Source organism: Grammomys surdaster, unplaced genomic scaffold (assembly GCF_004785775.1).
Source record: "Grammomys surdaster isolate TR1022 unplaced genomic scaffold, NIH_TR_1.0 125789, whole genome shotgun sequence".
NCBI classification, from domain to species: Eukaryota; Metazoa; Chordata; class Mammalia; order Rodentia; family Muridae; genus Grammomys; species Grammomys surdaster.
Genome location: NW_021620620.1, coordinates 2,630,532 through 2,652,937, shown reverse-complemented (window position 1 = coordinate 2,652,937; position 22,406 = coordinate 2,630,532). Strand labels below are relative to the sequence as shown.

At 46.8% G+C, this 22,406-nt stretch overlaps 1 protein-coding gene and 1 non-coding gene across 2 annotated transcripts; both read left to right on the top strand.

The window, feature by feature from the left end:
* The first annotated feature begins 348 nt into the window (after positions 1 to 348).
* Positions 349 to 14,105, top strand: LOC114640180 (annexin A8). Its single transcript, XM_028789102.1, has 12 exons — positions 349 to 461; positions 2,840 to 2,930; positions 3,927 to 4,021; positions 5,094 to 5,207; positions 5,819 to 5,909; positions 7,055 to 7,134; positions 7,573 to 7,632; positions 8,109 to 8,202; positions 8,431 to 8,526; positions 10,091 to 10,149; positions 11,428 to 11,550; positions 13,203 to 14,105. Exons 1-12 carry the CDS (start codon positions 441 to 443, stop codon positions 13,260 to 13,262), a joined length of 984 nt encoding a protein of 327 aa, XP_028644935.1. The 5' UTR covers positions 349 to 440; the 3' UTR covers positions 13,263 to 14,105.
* Positions 14,106 to 20,103: 5,998 nt separating this feature from the next.
* Positions 20,104 to 20,233, top strand: LOC114640213. Its single transcript, XR_003714121.1, has one exon. It is a non-coding gene; the product is annotated as a small nucleolar RNA SNORA17 (small nucleolar RNA).
* The last annotated feature ends 2,173 nt before the right edge of the window (positions 20,234 to 22,406 follow it).

Genomic DNA, 22,406 nt, shown 5'->3' with positions numbered 1-22,406 from the left:
TGGGGGTGGCTGTTTTCATGTCCTTTGCTAAACTTACTGCACTGCTAATTATGTTAAGATGGCAGTAAGCGAAAGGGCTGTGTGTAGGATTCCTTCTTTCTGTGATTGAGGTTCTAGTCAACCTCAAGAAGCTACAGCCATGTTTGCATTCAAACCCTAACTCAGAGTTTCCAAACTATGTGACAGCCACAGCCCAAACATTTGCAGCTAGTGATGTGATCCTCAGGGCAGGCCTGGGCAGTGCCTGGGTGGGGCCTGGGAGTCACAGGAAGGGCCCAGAGCCAAGAGGAGCCTGAGGTGGCAGTGAGGGAGTGCTGGGTGGGGCTGGACCTGTGTACACAACCACACCTACTAGCCGGGAGAAGATGTGTCCACTCACTGAGTAGAGGCCAACTAGTGTTTCTTCATCTCCCTGAGAAAAGCAGCAGACAGGAGACAGGATGGCCTGGTGGAAAGCCTGGGTAAGTTGGAATGATCTGAGGAGATGGATGGTCCCTACTCCATGTTGGGGTTTTTTTGGGGGAGGGGGGAGGCGGGATGCAGAAATAGTAAAAGCTAAACCTGCTAGGCCAAGTCCTGGTGAGGAAGCTGGGAGGGAAAAAATACCTGCCCTTGCTTAGAAAAGTTAAGGTCTGAAAAGCAAGACAGTTAAAAATAAAACAAAAACGTTAAATTTTTTTTTCTTAAATGCGAAGGGAAAGCTAAAGGACTCGAGAGTCCAGAGGGAGACTTCTGTAGGGGAAAAGCCACTGAAGTGCTTCTGCGGATGTAGGCAGTGTGAGAGGGAGACTTCTGTAGGGAAAAGCCACTGAAGTGCTTCTGCGGATGTAGGCTGTGTGAGTGTGCTTGGAGATTCTCCAGCAGCCTGCTCCTTGCAGAGGTAGCATATGTGAAAGGCGCTCGAGGGCCCAGGAGGTTGACTTTGGGGAAACCATCGCTCTGTTTGAACATTTGAATGTTCTGAGTAAGTTGGATCTAGATCTGGAGAAGGAGCCAGGGTGGAAGGAACATCAAGGGACCTGAGTGACAGGCTAAAGGGCTGGAGCTCGACTTTTGAACAGTAGGGAACCGCCTCTACACTTTAAACTAGAGACTACTCTGGGTGATATCTGAGCCATCCCTGGGGCTTGCTGACAAATATGGGTCCCTCAATGGTGTGGGGGACACTCCTCAATGACTAGGTTTCTGACACTAATTCAGATCAGGCAGCAAAACGAGGAAGTGAGAACTTAAATGCTCTTCTCCCCACACTCCACAGAAAACCCACATGTCTATGGGTGAGGCTCTCTGCAGTGAAACATTCCAATAAAACCCAGTGTCTGGAAAAGTGTGAATCATCTGTAGAGTGGGGGAGGTAGACAGAGCTTAGGTTCTGAATCAGGCTGTGGGTGAATTGCCAGCTTACTAGCTATGCCGCCAAACCCAGGCTCCTAGCCTGTAAAATGGAGCATTAGCACCTAATCCCACTCCTGGAGAAGGTGACAAGCTGAGCGACATGTTTAATGTACTTTACAGAGAATGCTCAAATAGACTTCTAGTAGTAGCAAAACATGACCTCAGAAGCAAGGAGTGAGTGTGTGTGTGTGTGTGTGTGTACAGTGGGGCAGCATCTGGCTCACTGGAGAAACTTTCCCCAGGAAATATTTCTAACCATTCCTGTTATAAAACATGGTGCAATAAATGGGACAGGAAGCTCTATTTCTGGAAATAGAAAATCAACATGAAAATCAACCAAAGGATACAGAAAGATGTCTTGTTCCTTTCTCAGAAGCAAGACCTTAAGGATGTGCCATCTGTGGGGACCTGTTGTGTATTTTCAGGCTCTAACCTGAGGCTTGAGTGGAAGGATGGATAGACAATCAGTGCAGGGAAAAAAGGAAAGCTAGGTGGGGGATACTTAACGGGAAACTAAGAGAAAAGGAAGGGAATGGGGAGGCGAGGGGAAGGAAAGAAAGCAGCAGGCATGAAGGGAAAGGGCAGGCAGATGGTGTAAGGACCGTGTAGCTTGTGAGGATTTGAATAGTTTTTGAACTAGTCAATATTTCATTCAATAGAATTTGAACAGAAGAGCTGTGTGAACAAGTGAGTGGACAACCAGGATGGGTTTGACTAAACTCTCCATCTGAAGGACCCAGGTCTCCCTCATTCAATCCTATCCCCAATTCCCTTCACTCTTTACCACCCCTTCCCCTAAAACACACACATCAGAAGGGCCCTGCATCTGATAATTTACGCAGAACACACATATAAGTGACCCTTGCCTGTGTCCTGGATTGGTGGCTTGTAAGACCAAGGTCTGGGTACTTTAATTATAAAGTTTATTGCACAATCCATAGAACATCCTGCAGGTCTTTCTAAACTTAACCCTCTGCCCAATATGATCCCATGGTCTTGCAAACTACCTGAGCTTTGGAGATGCTCAGCTTGTCCCCTGGCACTCTGAAATACCCACACTTCACCACAAGAAAGACCAGAATAGGCTTAGAGCCTTCCTCACAAGCAAAATACCATGTACAGATGCCATATCTAAACACAAAGCCATTCCTTATGAATTCATTTCCACTCATCTTGCTGTACACGGTGCTGAAGAGAGCTGTGTGTGACCAGTCTGCTATCTGCTCTCAGCCAACAGGTAGTTTCTTTTTACAAGCTCTGGTCCCAGCTGCACCAGTCTATTAGATAAGATGTTAGTGCCCTCAGCCACTGCCCTACAATGGTCCGTCTGGTCTCAGAGACCGGGGGAAGTCCTTAGCCTAACAGGGTGAACTGCATGCTAAGCCAGGGGCCCTCCCTACCTTTCCTGTATTTTCCATGATGAGCAGGCCTGTTTGTCTTGTAGGTTGAACAGGAGGGTGTCAGCGTGAAGGGTAGCTCTCATTTTAACCCAGACCCTGATGCAGAAACTCTCTACAAAGCCATGAAGGGGATTGGTGAGTTACCACCCGTCGCCTGTCCACTGGAGTCTCACATACTCACATCCTCAGAAAGTGGATACCAGAGACAGTCAGGCATAGATGGTGCCCCCATTTTATTTTGAGTGACTCCATTACTTACCGCATCACACCGGCTCTGAGGTGGGTGACTGTTCCTTCTCAAGTAACCATGGCAGGGAAGGCCATCAGTCTGAGATTTCTCACTTGTTGAATGGCTGCCAGGACTCTGGACTCACTGGTTCCCTTCGGCTTCACAGCGTAGACACACACTTCCCAATCCATCAGAAGAAGATGGATTGGCACCGGGCCTGCCATGGCATGGGATGGGTGTTTAGGTGTGGTGCTGAGGTCAGGGCTATCAGCCACATGGACCCTGAAGCTGTCCTCCACCCCATGCTGGCTGACCAGACTGCCAACTGCTTTCATGACCGTGAGTGGGAAAGGACTGGTTTACACTAGGACTTGGTCTCACTCCAGGTAGGAGTCACCTCTCAGCTGAGGTGACTGAGTCAGGACACTAAAGAGAATTACCGTCCCCAGAGGGGCTTAGACTCCATCCTCATACCCACTGCTTCCTGTGGAAACTTTACTATTATCCCACGTCCTATATGAGCAAGTGCAGGCTCCAGGAGATGAACCTACTTGTCCATGACCTTCAAGGCAGGATCTCAGACCCAGTGGTCTGGATTTTTCTGTGATATGCCTCTAATGTGACCAACACAAGGGAAAGACTTAGGACATCTCCCTTGGGTATGCTTCAAAGGCCCACAGCTGGTGTCCAAAGCTCTCTGCCCTTGGTTGCTATGCTATGAAGTCAAATCTGAGCCACACCCAACACTATGTAAGTTGGAGATAGGGAACCAGGAGGTGAGCTACCTGGGTGTCTTGTTTATACCACAGAAACTGGGCATTTGCAGCTCGTCAGGTGTCCCCCTGCAGTTTTTTCTGATGTCCCCAGAGGTAGAGGGGGTCTCACACTGTACAATCCTCCAGGAACCAATGAGCAGGCCATCATAGACGTGATCACCAAGAGGAGCAATGCGCAGAGGCAGCAGATTGCCAAGTCCTTCAAGGCTCAGTTTGGAAAGGTAAGCAGGCTACAGACCTGGAAGCTCCTCCCAGGATGGAGATGTGTGCATAGGGGGCATTGCTTTAAAACAATACTGCCACTCATCTGTGGTCAAGTTTCCCTGGCTGTTCTGTTTTTTTTGTTGTTGTTGTTGTTTGTTTTTTCTGACAGACCCACTTATAGCTCCCAAGCCCTGGCCTGTCATTAGCCTTGCATGGTCTAGCCCCATTTCTTCCCCGTTCTCTCTCACTGCAGTCTGGGTTATCCCTCAGGATCAAGCCTAAGCTCTCTCCAGCTTTGTCTGTCCTACTACCTAAACTGACCTTCCTCTTCCCTGATCCCTGGCAATGCATGCCGGGCTCCCTTCTGCACAGCATAGGCAGGCACGTGCTGCTCACAGTAGAGTTACGTGCATGCTCCTCGTCTGCCTCCGGATACTCTAGGGGCACTCTGGGGGCTCACAGCCCTTAGCACAGAACCAGAAGTTCGGAGGCACATGCTGAATGCCAGAAGTTTGTGCATAGACATGAGGGTGCCTGGAGTCTCTCCCTTTAAGTGTCCCCAAGTGAAACCATATGTAACTCCCTCCAAGCTACACATTATCCTCTGTGTTCAACATCAGAGAAGTTGAGTAATTTCCTAAGATTCCAGAACTCTCAAGTGACAGGTCTGACAGCCCTGTACAAATCAGCTGGGTGTGGCCTAGTGGCTTCTTGTAGACATGTGTGCCCTTAGGAAGAGATGAGTGTGAGATGGAATCTTGGACTCTTTCTTTCCTTTCCTCCTCTCTTCCCTCTCCCCTCTCCCCTCTTTCCCTCTACTCACGGAATCTCTTAATGATGAGTTAAGCATGACGCTACACCACCCTCTGATCTTACAGTTCTGAAAACAATGGCAATCCTATTTTCTTGAGTTTAAAATGTGCCCAGTATTAGACTGTGTGCTGAGCTGTCACACATCCGTGTCACTGCACCAACAGGACAGAGTCCATGTGGGAAGGAAGAAAGACTGCAAGCCAGACCTCACCTACTGCCTTCACTCCAGTAGGATTAGAAGATAAGCCATCTTGTTCTTCTTTTTGCCTGTCTTAGGACCTCATTGAGACCTTAAAGTCAGAGCTGAGTGGCAAATTCGAGAGACTCATCGTGGCCCTCATGTACCCGCCATACAGATACGAGGCCAAGGAGCTGCACGACGCCATGAAGGTACTCTGCTTTGCCATACATTAGAATGGCCGCCTGGGCCCCAACTGACCTAACGAGCCTGCGGCCTGCCCCAGCAGTCACCCAGCAGTGGGGCTGACCAGTCACAATGAAGGTCTAGATCAGTACTTCTTGGAATATGGTTGGACCAGCAGGAGTACAAGGGAATCAAAAGACCATCTCTACAGTCCAAGCACAGCCCGTTGGCAGTCCTTTGCTTCACCACTCCTGTTACACTCACAGATTAGGTAGTACTAGAGACCCAGAAGCCACAAGCATTTCCACTGAAAGGATACTCAGTACAATCTATGCCAGGCATTTTGGAGCTGTGACCTCTAAGGTCACATTTAGGGTAGAGATGCCTTACTATCTTCATTGACAGATGAGTATGCTTATGGGTAGGAAGGTGGAGCCACCTAGGTGAGACCAGCTAAAGGAGAGTTGAGGTAGCTTGTCTCCAGTGGCTGTCCCAAGAAACAATGGTGGGGATTCAATGTCACCCTCCAACAGAAGAGGACAGAAGAGGCAGTGGCCAAAGCTTCTGAGAAGACAGTGCAGGCAGGGCAGGAGACCAAAAGCAGAGCACTCCAGAACATAGAGGTTTCTGTCCCCAGGGCTTAGGAACCAAAGAAGGAGTCATCATTGAGATCTTGGCTTCTCGGACCAAGAACCAGCTGAGAGAGATAATGAAGGCGTATGAGGAAGGTAAGGGGTTGCAAAGACGGTGGGGTGGAAATCTAGGGATGGCCTACGTTTTGGCAGTCTGATAGGGAAAAGGAGTCAGGAAGTTCCCAAGGGAACTCAGCCAGAGTGGACAGGATTCTTTGGAAGGTCTTTTGAGATGAGTCCAACAATTGCCCAGGTGTGCCAAATCCTGTGCCCAACAGTGATTCAGCATGGCTCAGATGTGGGGAAAGAGATGTGTGCCCAGCTAAGCTCATGTCCCTTAATGCTGTGGCAGTGCTGGGGAAGAGAGGCAACAGTGGACAAGAGTACTTGTTGGCTGTTCATGGGCTGACCCAGACACTAAAGAGGATCATCTGCTAGATCCTCATTATCCTAGGGGAGCCCCACTGGCCAATTCTCCCACATAGTAGTACATAGCTTGCCAGGCAAGCAAAGGCCAGCCAGTCCTCCATGTTGTGTTTCTGGCCAAGACTGGCTTTGCTCAACCTGGCAATAAAATGGTCTCAATCTGCAGGCTCTCTGCTCTCTGGCTTGCTTGCACATTTATGTCAACATCTGAATCATTACCTAGATAGATGGCTGCCATTTGGACACCTAAATGGTGTACACACTTTCTGTGCCAAGAACTTGTCCTGCTGTTGCAGTAAATCTCCAACCCAAATATGCCCGGTCAAAGAAAACACAACTCAATAATTATGAATATATGCTGCACACCTAGATTGGGCAGATTCACCACTACACTACTCTATTCCCCAGCTATGAGACCCTTATAACTTGCAGGTTTTCCAAGTCATGCATTTGTCCTTTCACCTCCTGCTCCTTTGTCGTCTTTCTTCTTCTTCATTCTCCTCCATTGTCTTCCTCCCCATCCTCTCTCTCTCTTCCCACAAACCTTTATTTCTCCACCCCTTCTACTGCCCAGTCACTGACTCTAGCCTTTATTTTACAAATTAAGGTGGCAGAAGGTTCAGTAGAATTCACCTGTGTACTGATTCACTCCTCTGCAGCCCTTCCCAGGAAAGGGGAATTAGCATCAAAATACAAGGCCAGGGCTATCTACAACTAAGGGAGAAGTGTGGGAACCAAGTCTGGAGGAGGAAAGTGGTCCCTGATGTGTCACTGATCACTCAGTGTCCATTCCCTCTGGTTCTGTTTTCCTGAAGACTACGGATCTACCCTGGAAGAAGACATCCAAGGAGATACAAGTGGCTATCTGGAGCGGATTCTGGTGTGTCTCCTGCAGGTAACACAACCTGGGCTCCAGGACTCTGTGGCTTAGAGATCCAAAGAGATCCATCTCAGCACAGCCTTTGAGTCATGATTCTGAATGAGGGCTGGGCTATGGGGAAACCCATCGATCTGGGGACACCATTTGTTTCTCAGCATGATAGGAGGGTCCTCCCTAAGAGCCTCGTGCCTCTCTTTCCTCAGCCTTTGAATGGCCCCACGCCAGGCTCTGCTCACTAGCTTGGCTCACTAAATCCACCATTCCAATGAAGTCGCTCATCTACTCTTATGGCACAAATGCCAATAGCAAGGCTTGGTGAGGACAGCTGGTTTGCAAGTCTCATGGACAAGAAGCAATAGTCTTTTCCTACCTGCCCTCTGCACCCCACTGTCCCCTCAGCCCAGTGTTCTGAGTCCTGACCTACCTTACAGAGTGATTTTTCTCTGATCCTAGGGCAGCAGAGATGATGTGAGCGGCTATGTGGACCCGGGACTGGTCCTTCAAGATGCACAGGTGAAATTGTACCGTGGCCTTACTACCTGAACTCTGAGCTTTATGATCCCCTTTGCCAAGGGAAGCTTTCTTTAATACAGAACCAACTCTACAGCCTCCACCATGTGGTGACTAAGGAGGAAAGCAGGATATCTGGGAAACCCAGCAGAAGAAAAGAAAAACGGAGAAGCTGGGAAGGGAGGAGCTAAGGCTGTCAGGCAGAGCAAGCCCCTCTGAGGCCGAGCTCGCTCATGTGCACATCTTTGTGTATCTATTGGTAGAGTGCTTATTACTCAGTGCTCCCAGAGACAATGATGGAAGGAGAGTTTTCTAAAGTAGCTGATGGCTCAGAACAGAGGGAGCCTTAAGCCAACACTGTTGGAGGAACAGGAGCTCAGGACTGTGAGCCGCCATGTTGGGCTGTCCATCCATTTGGACACCACCTTTGAGGTGCTAGAATTCTCCCTCACTTCCACCTCCTCCTGTCCCAACTGTAGGACCTGCATGCAGCGGGTGAGAAGATTCTTGGAACTGATGAGATGAAGTTCATCACCATCCTGTGCACACGCAGTGCCACGCACCTAATGAGAGGTACAGGGCAGAAGTGGGAAACTCAGGGGTGTGTGGCTGCCCTAGCCATGTGGCCTCTTCCTTTATGTGGAAGGTCTGATGTGTAGTCTTATGTGTCTTAGACTTGGGGAGAGCCATGGAGACCTTGATTCTTCCCCTGTGCCAGGACGGAGGCAGAGGTGTGCTCATACTGTACTCGGGTGCAGCATGTCATCTATGTGTCCCTTATGTGGATCTTTCTCTCTGTAGTGTTCGAGGAATATGAAAAAATTGCCAACAAGAGCATTGAGGATAGCATCAAAAGTGAGACCCATGGTTCACTGGAAGAGGCCATGCTCACTGTGGGTAAGAAGCGGGCTTGGCTCTCTGCACATTCGCATCCACAGCCCAGGAAAGTGATAGCAAATGACTGGATTTCTGTATTCAAGGAACATCCCCTACTCCCAATACTCTAAACCCACACCCTTCAGCCCAGGTCCCTGGGACAGCAATAGCTCAAAAGTCTCATTGTGACCTGCCAGGAACTATTCTTTGTGCTGTCTATTCAATTCTCCATGTGGCACGAATGTGTGTTTGTATGTAAGTATCTGTGGACACATGAGTGTTGCCACAATGACTTCAGGTCCAGGACCCAGGCCTACCCCCCAGATACTACTCAGAGAGCATTCTGCTTCTGCCCTGTAGCCCTGCTCAAAGCCACCTTTCTGCGCCTAATCCAGGTACAAGCCCCCACCTTAGTTGCTCACTGAAGAAATGATAGTGTATGAGTCCCAACCAAGAGGAGCATAGAAACCTTATCCTGCAGCAGAAGACCTAATCCATGTACAGTAACCAGTTCATAGCACCTCTTGGGTCTAAAGCTGAAACCATATGGAAAGAGTCATGGCTGAGCAGAGACCCAAGCCAGGCAGAAGGACTATCCCTATACCATCTCACATATGGAGCTGAGATGAGGGCTTCAAGGCCAGGCACTTACCTCTACCCCAGGCTTGCCTCTATATGGAGGCCAGTAGCCAAGGCCTCCTCCCTCTATCCCTCTATCCCTATGTGTCAAGTGGCTATTAACATCTGAGGGTTCTAGGCCAGCTTTGATGACTGTGGTGAAGTTTATTTGGATTATCAGTTTATTCTATGTTGCAAGTGCTAGACCTGCCCTCTGTTGTCACCTAGAATTCTATCCATAGACCCTATGTTCCTGGTCATTTTCTTCTTAAAGCCTCAGTGACTCTCATGTCACAGGTGTGTCAGAAGGTTGAGTAACAAAGTCATACAGTGTCACGACAGACTTTACACACATTCCTACCTCCCACAAAGCCCACACTCGCAGGCTTGGGTTAAAATACCATCTCCCAACGCAGATACCATAGTCCATGAAAGGTATATCTATAGAGAGGAAAATTTGGGGTCCACACTCCGGACCAAGAATTCCTGGTGCCTTAGTCCTCAAAGCTAAGCTTCTTTCATTACATGAAAATTCTAAATGTGAGTTCCCACTCACAGGGTACTCTAAGACATAGCCATTGGTCTGTGCCAACCTATGTGTGGCTGAGTAACCAAATTCTTAAAGGAAATGCTTCCTGGATGTGACAGCTTAGCAATGTCCTCTAGCAGACCTGACTTGGTGACTTCAGATGAGTCCCACAGGTGGCCAGTGCATTTCACATCTCGCCCTTTTCCCTGGCCATTCTGGGTGTTTGGAGCTGTGCCCACTCCCCCAGGCTCTGCTCCTTGCCCCACTCTCTGCCCCACACAAAGCCTTTGTTTTGAAGCTAGGTGCCACACAAAGAAACATGCTAACTCTTGCATAATACTAACCTTTAACACATAAACACATACACATAAGCAAATACAAGTGTATGCCATGCCACCTACACCCTCCTACCATTAATAGAGTTTTCCTGTTTGCCAGTGAAATGCACCCGGAACATCCACAGCTACTTTGCAGAGAGACTCTACTACGCCATGAAGGTAACTGTCCTGGCTGCTCCCTCCTCTGTAGTCAGCCCTATATGAGGTCAGATGTACAACAAGGGTATTCAGAGCCCCTGCCATCTGAACACGAGGGTCTCTCTTGGTCTAGTCTCTCATGTGTCAGAAGGATTTGCTTTCTTAGAGGGGAAACTAAGCCTAGGAGAGGGACGCCACATCCGCTGAAGGTACATTTGAGCAGGTGCATTGACAAGTGTTCATTGAAGGCTTACAGAATCTTGACATCAACTCTTCGTGGTACATATCACCATTGCCATGTGAAGTGTGGTGAGACCAAGGCTTGTGCAAGGTCACACCCCTTTGACATGGAAGAGCCATGTATCGATCTCCAGCCCATTAGCTTGTGCGTTTTATTGTGCTATACCTCCTCACTGAGAACAATAGGAAGGCATGGCTGGAACTCCAATCCCCTTAACATGGACAGACTCTGGGGACATTGTCACATTTGGCATGTCAGTTTTCCTACCCATGATCAGGTGCTAAGTTCAGATTTCCTGTTGCCCACAAGGCTGCCCTGGCCTCAGAAACAGATGGCCATGTTGCTTTTCCCGAGTAGAATTATTGGTATCTGGAATTAAACTGGAAGAGAGGCATTTAAAGTAATTCTCAGGGACTAACGTCAGTGCCCAGCTTCTCTAGTACATGATGCTGGCACCATCTAAAGTAAGAATCGTACCATCAACCCCAAGCCCTCTGGACACATCTGCCCCATGAAGGAGAGAAGGTGCTATTTCCTTGGTCATGAAGCTCCATCTTACTCAAGACCAGGCATGGATGACAGAGAAAGCTGTAAGATCCTGCTTGTGGAACAGCCAGTTGAGTAACATTTCAGTGATGCTACTCAAAGAAAAAGTCTTCCTGGAGTAGTGAGTGTTTTGTGACTATAGTCTGATGCAGTAAATCAAATGCATACTGCAACTCAAGGCATTGGGCTCCTAATAAGAGAAGGCACGGCCAGTGAATGGGGAGATTGAAAAAGAGGATCTCTTTGTCATGGACTGTGGATGCAGCTCTGTTCTAGAGCACTTGCCTAGCATGCACAAGTTCTTGGGTTCAATCCTAGCACCACTAAAGAATAGACTCTTGGGGGAAAAAAACCTATGTCACCAAAGTCCCCCTCTTGATGTGCTCTGCACTGCATAAAGGCCCATTCCTGCACTTCTGGCTCTTTACAAATCCCTACACAGGTTGGTCCATCCTTACAGAGGTAGATAGAAAATGTGAAACACGATATCTGACTGTCACTGTCTTATCCAGGGAGCAGGGACACGTGATGGGACACTGATAAGGAACATTGTTTCCAGGAGTGAAATTGACTTAAATCTTATAAAGGGTCAGTTTCAGAAGATGTACGGCAAGACTCTCAGCAGCATGATCATGGTAAGGAACAAGTTCCCAACTTTACTGCCAGCTTGTGATACAGGCATTCTTAGGATGTGAGGTGCCATGACTGATGTCACAGGTGACCATCCCTTCCCAGTGGGCATCTCACACTTGCACCAGTTACCGTATGGCACAGAGACCAGGAAGGAGAGATGTGTAACTATGGGTGTATCCAGGGAGCATGTGGAGACTAAAGCAGCACAGAGGGCTGCCCTTGACTCAGAAAGTGGCTTTACATTTGAGCTGTGGAATAGACCAATACTTTGCAAAAGGAACCATTTCTGAAGGGGTAATGAGACAAAGTCGTTTCATAGAAATCAGGGCTCCCTTTCAATCCTAGATCTAAGTATTCCAAGCAGGGAAATTTTAGGCTCCAGTGGATTGCCTACCTGCATTCCAGTTAGTGAAAGTCCCAGGGTATTAAGTGCAGAGGGATGGAATCCTGCTAGGACTGAGACAAACAGCCTATCTACCAATTTCATTTTATTAACAGTACCATTGATGGAAGTCAAATCACAACAAGAAAGTCCCTTAGCTACTCAGTCAAGTGGCTAGTTCTTCTACCAGGGAGGATTGTTGACTACATTACATAGGCAACTAATAGTTTACAATGAACCTCTGCATTTGCTGGTTCAGACAACCAAAGACCAAAAACATTCAGGAAAAAAAATGCATCTGTACTGAACAAGCACATACTTTTTTTTTTCTTGTCATTATTCCCTGAACAATACTGTATGAGTATTTACATATTATCTGCATTGCATTTAATATTATAAACTATCTAAAGATTGTTTAATGTATAAGAGGGTGTACATAGGTTATATCCAAGACCAGCAGCATTTCCTATTGGGGACTTGAACGTATTCAGTTTAGTATCTGAGGGGTCTTAAAGCCATTCTCCCATGGACACTGAGGGACAACGGTGTATTTTTAAAACACTACTTTAAGAAATTTCAGGCAGGATGGCATCAGAGAGACTGGCAGTAAGATAGAGGAGTTGGGATTATTATTTGTTTTAGACTTCACAACCAACTTGGTCAGGGGATGAGAGATTAATCACAAGCCAACCTGGGCTACCAGTAGGCCATCCACAAGGTGCACCTCATCACAGCTGGAATTTTATAGATGAGAGAACATGTCTCACAGAGGTAAAAGGAGAGTCTGTATATGTTGACAGAGCTATGGTCTAGACCTGCATGACCTAGACTGACTCATGCTCTATGTTTAGATGTGATTCTGGATTTCTTGCTTTCAGCTTTGCAGTAACAGGTGATGAATATATGTGGCTCAGGTTGAATAAGTGAATGGCTCTGTACTCCTGGATCCTGAGAAATGCATGGGGAAGGAGCCTGGGGCAGTTGACTGCATAAGGAAACCACTCACAAGACTTCCTTGTCTAAGGGCTTAAGAGTGGATCTGTGTCTGTGACTCATTTCCCACAACCATCCCCCATCAGGCTGGACAAAGAATCAGAAGAATAGTCTGAAACAAGGAGGAAAGAGTGAGGGAATCACATAGAACTGTGGCATAGAAACGCTTGAAGGGACAGGCCCCTCCCAAGGAGCACAACTCTTAGAAATGGAAACAGAAGAGAGGCCAACATCATAAAACCCATTCTAACCCCTCTGCTTTGTGCCTCCTCCCTCCAGGCCGACACCAGTGGTTACTACAAGACCGCCCTGCTGAACCTCGTGGGCACTGACCTCTGAAAATGTCAAAAAATAAAACAAGGGCAAGAAGTATGAGCACAGCCCCTGCAGCTTCAGCCCTGACCATGAGTGGGATGGGGCTAGGGGACACCTCATCTGGCTTTTAGTCTTCTGTCTCCTGGTTTCTGATGCTTCTCATCCAATGCTTCTGACCCAGAAAGTGTGACCAGCCTGGGTTTCCTTTTCACCTCTCCCCTGAGTCATTTCTAGGTACGTGTATAGTGTCCACCCTAGCATTACCTCTGAGCAAACAGAAACATCAACATGAAAAGCTTGCAGGAGCCTGTGGGTCATTCCTTCCCCTCACAGAAGCTCCTGGGTACAGGTCACACAGATGCCTTGGCTCTGACCTCTCTACTGAATCCGGATCTTTGGAGGAGGAACCAAGGAACATGGATTTCTAGCAGTTCTCTTAGGTGATAAGCATCATTATCAGGCAGCCAGTGAGCGTGTGGGAGCGCACCTCTATGAGAGAACACAGCCGTGGGAACTGAGAAAGAGTCACATAGCTCTACCAATCGGGACACTCATTTAACAGAAAATGTTAGACTCTAAGTGGAGGAAAATTCCTACACCATCCTAATAGCAAGAATTAGATTGGATTACAAATACCTGTCCTGACCCAAGTACACTGTGGCCTGAGAGACTCAGACTTGTGTAATCATTGGCTAAATCAGCTGCTCATTCCCTCCATGCTAAAGCTTGTAGATTAGGAAGCCACCCAACCCTGAGCATGAATCCTATCCTCCGGTCGGGGTCTCCAAACCTGAAGAACATGACAGAACTCTTCCTAATATTCGTTGGGCTTTCAGAATCATAAACATTTGTACTTTCAAAACATGACTGTGGATTTGTTGTGGATACATTTGTGTGTACTGGGTGTGTAAACTGGAGTGTGTGTGCACTGGTGTGTGTGCCCAGGTGTGTGTATGCACTGGTGTGTGTGCACTGGGAGGTGTATGCTCTGGTGTGTGTGTGCACTGGTGTGAGTGTGCACTGGGGGGTGTGCACTGGGGTAAATGCACTGATGTGTGTGTGCACTGGGAGTGTGTACTGGGGGTAAATGCACTGGTGTGTGTGTGTGTGTGTGTGTGTGTGTGTGCACTGGGGGTGTATGCTCTGGTGTGTGTCTCTGTGTGTGTGTGTGTGTGTGTGTGTGTGTGTGTGCACTGGGGGTGTATGCTCTGGTGTGTGTCTCTGTGTGTGTGTGTGTGTGTGTGTGTGTGCATGTGCACTGGGTGGTGCACTGGGGTGGAAGGCATGCTTAATGACTGGGAGGTCAGTGGTTGACATCCATTTGTCTTCTTCCATTTCTTCACAACCTTAATTTTATTTTGTTTTGTTTTGTGTTTTGTTTTGTTTTGTTTTGTTTTGTTTTGTTTTGTTTGAGACAACTAGCTCTGAAGACCAGACTGTTGAGCTCAGAGATTTGTCTGCTGGAGTTAAAGGTCTGAGCCACCATGCCTGCCTCTCCACCCTAATTTTTGAGCCAATGTCTCTCAGTGAACCTGGAGTTCACCATTTCCATTAAGCTTACTGACAGGTGAGCTCCTTGGACCTGTTTGTCCTCACTCCTCAGCAATGAGGAGAGGAACATGGAACCCAATGCCCAATGTTTATGTGGGTGCTGGGATCCCAACTCAAGCCCTCACGCTCACACAGTGAGCACTTTACCCCAGGAACCAGTGCCCCAGCTCGGTCCATGGGTTCTAGGTTGGTCCTGTCTTTTTCTGTTACTGTATCTGTAGAGTCCTTTCCAACTAAGCCAAAGTCTGTTGGAAGACCCTGCTCTTAAGGTGGCGGTCCACCACATCCAGATAACTCTCCAAGCTTGGTGTAAAATGGAGGCCTCCCTTTCTCACTGGGGCTCCCTCCTCTCCACTGGTCTTATCTGGAGAGCATCTCTAAGCACAGGTGCCTGACCTTATCTAGAGGATGGCCCTGCAGAGAGCTTCCTGCAAGTGCTGCATGGTTCAGCACGTGTGTCTGCTCAGCCATTCCCGCCATATGATCAGGAGGTACTGCATTATGACCTATCAGCCCTTTCTGCCCATAACGTCAAAAATCCTTATATGCCCTACCCCTGAAACATAAAGTAGAGCTGTCTCCCTGAAGCTGTCTCCAGAAGTCCTTCTGGCAAACTCTCAGCTGTACAAACCCTGCTCGCAGCTCCTGCTTCCTCCATGCTCGAGGGTTAGTGCCTAGTGACCCCCAAGGAGAAGGGAAACCCACAGTCAGCTTCCTGTGCCTTCTGCGAGGCCCATCCATGTTCTTATCCAATTCCAGTGACAGCAGCGAGCCTCCCTCTCTCCCAGCATCGCCCTGGCACCATCTGCTTACTCTGGTCTGTCTTTAGCAAGAACCCTGTTTGGTGGCTTTTGTCGATTTCCCTTTACCTCTATGTCTCCTCTGACCCTTGATTCCAAGTCCCCTTTATTCCTACAAAACTAAGTCAGATACGCGTGAAGTCTCTTCTCCCTTCATGCAAGCCCAGAAGAGAATACTGTTTTGCAACTATAACTGTTGCCCAGCCCTGTTTCTCTTTGACCATGGGTTCTCTGTGCTTATGGTCTAGCCAGGCCTCTATACTGAGAAAGGTTTGTCCTGGTGCTCTTGCTCCTTAGCTTTCTCAGAGGGATAACCCATTCTGCAGGCTCTAGCCTCCTATGAAGGTGTATGACTCACTTGGAGCTAGTTTATCTTCTTCTGTTGCAACATGAGCTGATAGGCAAGGACTGAACAAGTTCCAGGAAACTGAACCTAAATTCGTTCTATGGTTGTGACATGAATCATAGTTTTCTTCCTGTAAGAGCCTCTGAGGGCTTCCAACAGCCTTTTAGGACTCCTTCTCTGCCTAAGCAATCTATAGTAGACAACTCTACAGCAGCCCTGTTACATAATATTACTGTTCTGATCACATCGCTCTTAGAAAAACTGAGTATGGTGTAGGTAAGAACTTTGTCCTATTCATTTTTGAATATCAAGTATCTGAATTAGTTACTTTTCTATTTGCTATAACCAGATACATGACACAAACAACTTAAAACAAGAAAGATGTGCTTAGTTCCATGGTTTCAAAGGGTTTGGTCCATGGCTATTGGGTCCACATGAACTTGGGCAGAGCATCATTGGTGGCAGGAGCATTATGTCAGAGAAGGCTCTAGCATCATAGCCAGCAGAGCGAGAGAGGAAGGGATCAGATATCACCAAAGCCCCTCTCCCTGTGACCTATTTACCTCTAGCTCCACCCCATCTCCTAACCTTTCAAGAACATCCCAAAATGCACTACCAACTTAGGACCAAGCTTTCAACACATGGGCCCTTGGGGGAAGTTCAGATGCAAAACCAACTACATCTAACATACATTTGGCACTTAGTGAACAGTTTCTGAAGAAAGGCAAGTAAGGGTAAAAAATTAGAGGGAAGAACAACTCACTGGTATAAAAGAGGGGGCAATTTTTAATGGTCTCGGATTCTGTGGCCTCTCTGTGGGTCTTCAGCCAACCCTAGTAAACAGTAGGTCAGAGGCAGATCTAAGGGAAGATGGTAGCTGCTCTCAATTCATTTGATAGCAGACCATTTCTGAGTCTGCCGCTGTTGGAACTGAGAAGATTGTACCCCACAATTAGTTTCAGGAGATATAGGGCAGTAACCATGGCAAGAGCTTGGCACTGGTGTCATGCTGTGGGAAGAGTAAGGCTGGAATGTTGGGCTTGGCCTATCTGATGTTTATTCTTTAGCCACAGAAGGATTATCTTCCAGGAAGTTGAATACTTGGATAATTTCAGAATCCTCTTGGCAAGAAATAAAGAGGGGAAATGAATCTGTGGTCAGCAATTCAATGTTACCTGAAATATGTGTTTTACATGGTGCCAGGTTAAGGCTGGTCAGGTAAAGTGTCAAGGTGAACTTTGAACAACTAAAGGCTGACTTAGTACTTGTCAGGTAGACAGAGCAGGAGAGAACATTCCATTCTGGGAAAAGGGAATGCAAACAGCAGAAAGGACTGGTCTGTCCCAGACATGCTAAAGGAATGATGTGTTAGAGCCCACAGAGATGAGAGTCAACGATAAAGACAGAGGTGTTAGGGGCAAGTCAGCCAAGGTTCAATCTGCTACTAGCTGAGAAGCTCAGAGAGTTCTCATGGATGGTGGAGTGCCCTGGCAGGGATATGCAAAAGAGTACCTGATGCTGGCTTGGGAAAGATATGGGCAACGGTTATGGCAGCCCTGCAGCAGAAAGGCTGAAGCAATTGCTGTGCATGCAGCCTAACACTTTGGGACCCAAGTCAATTACATAGGAAGCTGGTCTTAATCACCATCCTTGTAGAAAGTGTTTAGAATTGGTTATGGTACCCGAAACCTGTGTACTTCTGTGCCCTTAGTGAAGAGCGGGCTCTGACAGCCATTGCTCCTACTGAGATTTTGAGTATCTGGAATTCATCTGTGAGCCTCAAGCCCAAGCCTGAGGCTCCAGGCCCTTTCATGACTTCCTAATGACATGAGGTCAAAGTGGGCCCTGTCTGACTCTTCAGTGGCCTGTGTTTGCCCATTTCTGGCTCTGGGCCTGGCCCTTGAACTACCATCTGATGGAATATCAAGAACACCAGCTTGGTTATTAGGGCTTGACTACCTGTGTGATATGCTGGCCTACCTGTGTGATATGCTGGGAGCTAGACTCCTGTCACTGTCTCTCAGTCCTGAATGCCCAGGATGTCTGATACTCAGTATTGAATGCACGTAGCCCATTCAGTCTGCCTAGACCCTAGGGTGCAACTTTGTAGCCACATCGTCCTCTCCAAAATTCAGTAACTCCTCTGTTACCAAAATGCCTTGCTGTTGGAGCACATTATTTGGCCATGGTGAATTGTCACCTCTCACAGTTCCTCCTGGCTCTGCTGTCTTTGGCTCCTGGCCACTAAACTTCTCATCCTGAGCTCTTTCCTATCTTCTGCCACAAGTTGGTCCTAAGGGAACAAGGAGAGGGCCACTTGCAAATATTGAGGTCACCCTCCTCCGCCTTCTAGTATGACTGTAATGACCCATCAAGTCCATGTGTCCACAGCCAGCTGGCCTGGAGACATGCTCACACAGTGCCCTCTAGAGGCTTCTTTGACCACAAGAAAGGCTAAATGGATTGGCTCTGACTCCCACTGGCCTTTTCAAGAAGGAACTGGAAGAAACCCCTTGCACCCCTCAGCACAGGCTTGGGATAGTTATGTGCTGTCATGTACCCCAGGTTCCGAGAGTTGTGGCCTGCCGGGAGCCAACCCCAGCTTGGTGGGAAGAGAAGGTGATCTTTTTTTCCTCCTCGTCAGTTCTTCTTGAGGCAGCCAAGGGGGATGGGAAGAGCATCAGCAGTGGGTAAGACCTAAGGTTAGGCTACTGTAGCTGGCCTGCCCTCTGGTATCCTCTGTCCAAAAACTGCAGTTTCTGGCACTTAACACCTCAGCTCAGGGATGAATAAGCAAATATGTGTATTTATACAATAAAATACTGAGAGGCAATAAAAAGTGAATAAGCTTTACAGACTGTACACAGGAGGAATTCAAGCGTTCTAGAGCGGAGGTGTCAGGTATAAAGGAATATATGGTAGTCAACCCCATTCATGCAAAATGGTGAATGGATGAGAGTAGGACTTGCCTTGGGGACAGAGTAGGAGTCAGCCGAGCAGACGCTAATGCTCTCTCTAAAGTGCTAGAGCCCTTCCAAATCTTAAAACATGCGGGCAACAGAGAACTTTAGGTTTATGGATTTAGTTATATGCAGATTATCCAACTGCAAAAAATAAAGCTGCTGTGAATATACCCATGCAGACTATGCAGACTTTTGTGTGGATAAATGCCTGGGGAATGGGGCTTCTGAGTAGTACTCTGTTTCCATATACATTTCTGTGGGTGTTCTTTTCATTGGGACTCCATTGAATCTGAAGGACAATTTGGGAAATACTGTCAACTTGACAGGAAGTTCTCTGAACCCGTGAACAAGGAGTGTCTTTTCATTTTCTCAAGTCTGGTTTCATTTCTACCCACGATGTCTACTTGGCTCTCAGTGTACAGGTCTTGCACTTTTTTTAGTTAAATTTATGCCTAAGTATGTTTCTAGCTCTAAATCCTATGTTTATATTTAAATTTAGAGTACACATTGCTATTTTATAGACATACAGTTGATTTGTTTTTAAATTATTATTTATGTCTATATATAGTACAAATTCTTATGTGTACAGATGCACATGTGTGTGCATGTGTGTGGAGCCCAGATGTTGACCTCAAAGTCTTTCTCAACCAGTCTCCACCCTGATTTTTGATACTGAACACAAGGCTTGCCAATTCAACTAGACTGATTGGCCGGCAAGTCCCAGGGTTCCTTCTGTCTCTGCATTCCCAGCGCTGGATTACAGACTTTTTATACACGTGCTAGGGATTGAACTCAGACCCTTCCATAGCAAGCTCTGTATCACCTTCTATCTTCTCAGCTGCAAGACACAATCGATTTCTAATGCTGCTCTTGCATCTACGGACTTGCTGGACTCAGTGTGAGGGCCGTTGTGAGTGTCTGTGTGCAGGCACGTACCACTACACCTGGTGCTACTTTCCTATTGTTGCTTTAGATTTTACAGGAGAACATTTTAACTTAGACAAATTGTATCCATCTAATACAATGTTACTAATATAAGAGATGTTCCAATATTGCTCTGATCCCTTTTCTTTCCTTTCTGTTGATGTTGCAACAAATTACATCTTTGTGCACTGTAAGTTCATCAGCAACACTTTAGTGTTACTTATTTAGGAAGCTGTCTTCTGAATCAGAGTATAAAATGAATTATAAGTATACATTAGACCCTTTCCCCTAGAGGCATTGCAGGTGTGGCTGCTGTGTCACATGTGCGCCAGTAGGTGGCAGAGGAGAAAGGTTATGTCTACCCTCAGTGTTCTGACCTATGAACATCTGAATGATTAGTAGTCTAACATTCTCTGAAAAAAAAAAAAAAACCAAGCCTAAGATGACCACTGGTCCAGCCTGGCACCAGGGTGTCCACACAGGGAGCTAGCTTGAGACAACTGGCCATCTGGTATTACACAGTCCCTGATGAGATCCCAGGACGAGGAACAAGCTGGAGACTAGAAAACCCTACCTGGGGTCCTTGGGACCTGGGCAGGAGTGAGCCCAAGACAGATGACTCTCACATGGCAGTCCTCAGACAGGCCAAGGGCAAGGGACACACCCAAACGACCACCAGTCTGGCACCACGGGTCCCGGACAGGGACCTAGCCTGAAATGACCACCAGCCCAGGAGAGGGCCCCCTGTCTCTTGTCTGCTATGCGGTAGAGCTGATAAGGGAGAGATTACTCTCCACCCTTGCTGGTGAATTCATTCATAATTGGTTGTCTAGACATTTATCTTTTTTTTTCAAGGATGATTTTCTAGACATAGAATTCTCGGGTGATGTCTTTTTTCCTTTTCTGCTTTGACCATTTGGCCCCTTTGCTTTCTGTCCTCCGACGTTTTCATCAAGAAGCCGTAGTCAGTCGTAGTAAAGTGCTCTTGGACACGGTAGTTTATTCTTCTAATGTCACTTTCAAGATTCTCTCTGGCTTTGAACAGTTTTGGTTCTGCTGTACTACGTTTGGGAGTTTGTTTCTTTTTAATCAACCAAGTGCTTACTGGATTTCTTGAATATATAAATCAGTGTTTTGTGTCTAATTTGGGATATTGATAGTGATTGTCTCTCTAAACATCCTTCCAGCTATCGTCTAGTCTTTGCTCTCTGAAACTGTTGGTTTTTTCTTGCTCTCCTTCCTGTTCCTTAAGCTCTCTTCAACTCACAGACCATTTCCTGTGTGCATTCTGAAACGTCACGCAACTTTTCACTTCTGAATTTTTGCTTTTTAAACCTCAGACTTGAATTTGATCCTCTCTTTAGCTTTGTATCTTGTTACTGAGATCTGCTCTCTGCTTAGAAAGTATTGCTGCCCTGGGCTTTGAGTCTTTGAATGTGTTTTGTTCTTTTCCTGTGCATATGGAGAATGATCTAAAGTCTTTGACAGTGTGCCCAGTGTCTAGGCTTCCTCAGGGACAGTACATACTGACCAATTATTATACTCATATTCTTTCTCTGAAAATGGGTCATACTCTCCTGGGGTTTTTTTGCACTTCTCATTATTTTTTAATTGAACAATAGGTGCTTTAAGTAAACTAAAAGTGACATCTCGCCGGGCTGTGATGGCACACGCCTTTAATCCCAGCACTTGGGAGGCAGAGGCAGGCAGATTTCTGAGTTCGAGGCCAGCCTGGTCTACAGAGTGAGTTCCAGGATAGCCAGGGCTATGCAGAGAAACCCTGTCTCAAAGAACCAAAATAAATAAATAAATAAATAAATAAATAAATAAATAAATAAAAGTGACATCTCTAAAAATAAGACATGATCCTTCTCTAGAATTTGTTGTTATTGCTGCTAGTGGTACATTTTGTTTGATTTGTTTACTGATTCTCCTGAACCACTTAATATTTGTCTAACTAGCTTGTTATAATATACCTAATAATAACCTGATCCTTTGTTATATGCATTCACAGAAACGGCTCCTCGGCTTAACGGCCAGCTAATGCTTACACAGTGTTATCTTTACATCCCTCAGATTAGTGATCAGCTAAAGACTGCACAGAGGTATCCTTAGATCCTCTGTGCTTCTAAGTCCTTTCTTTGCTGAGAAAGTTTTTGTATGTTTTACATGTATGCAATGCACCAGCAAGAACCTGCCATTGCCTGTAAGTTAATCAGAGGTTAGCCCCTTGTTGACCCTTCTACCTTGTCAGGAATGTTAGAGCTTTTCAAAAGCATGGACAGATTTTGTTCTCCAATGCTTTCTTTTAAAATTTTGACATATCTCTTATTAGATCCAACTCATCCTGGCCAGCGTCTGCAGTGTTAACCAAGTTTCAAGAATTGGTTTTCTGTGTTTTGTTCATTTATTGTAGTTGCTTTTTATTAGGAGTGGGGGTGTTTGCTTGGTTAGGCAGTTGGTTGGTTGGTTGAGTGGGTGGGTGGGTGGGTGGGTGAGTGGGTGAGTGGGTGGGTGAGTGGGTATTTGGTTGGGTAGGTGGGTAGGTGGGTGTTTGGTTGGATGGGAGGGTGTTTGGTTAGTT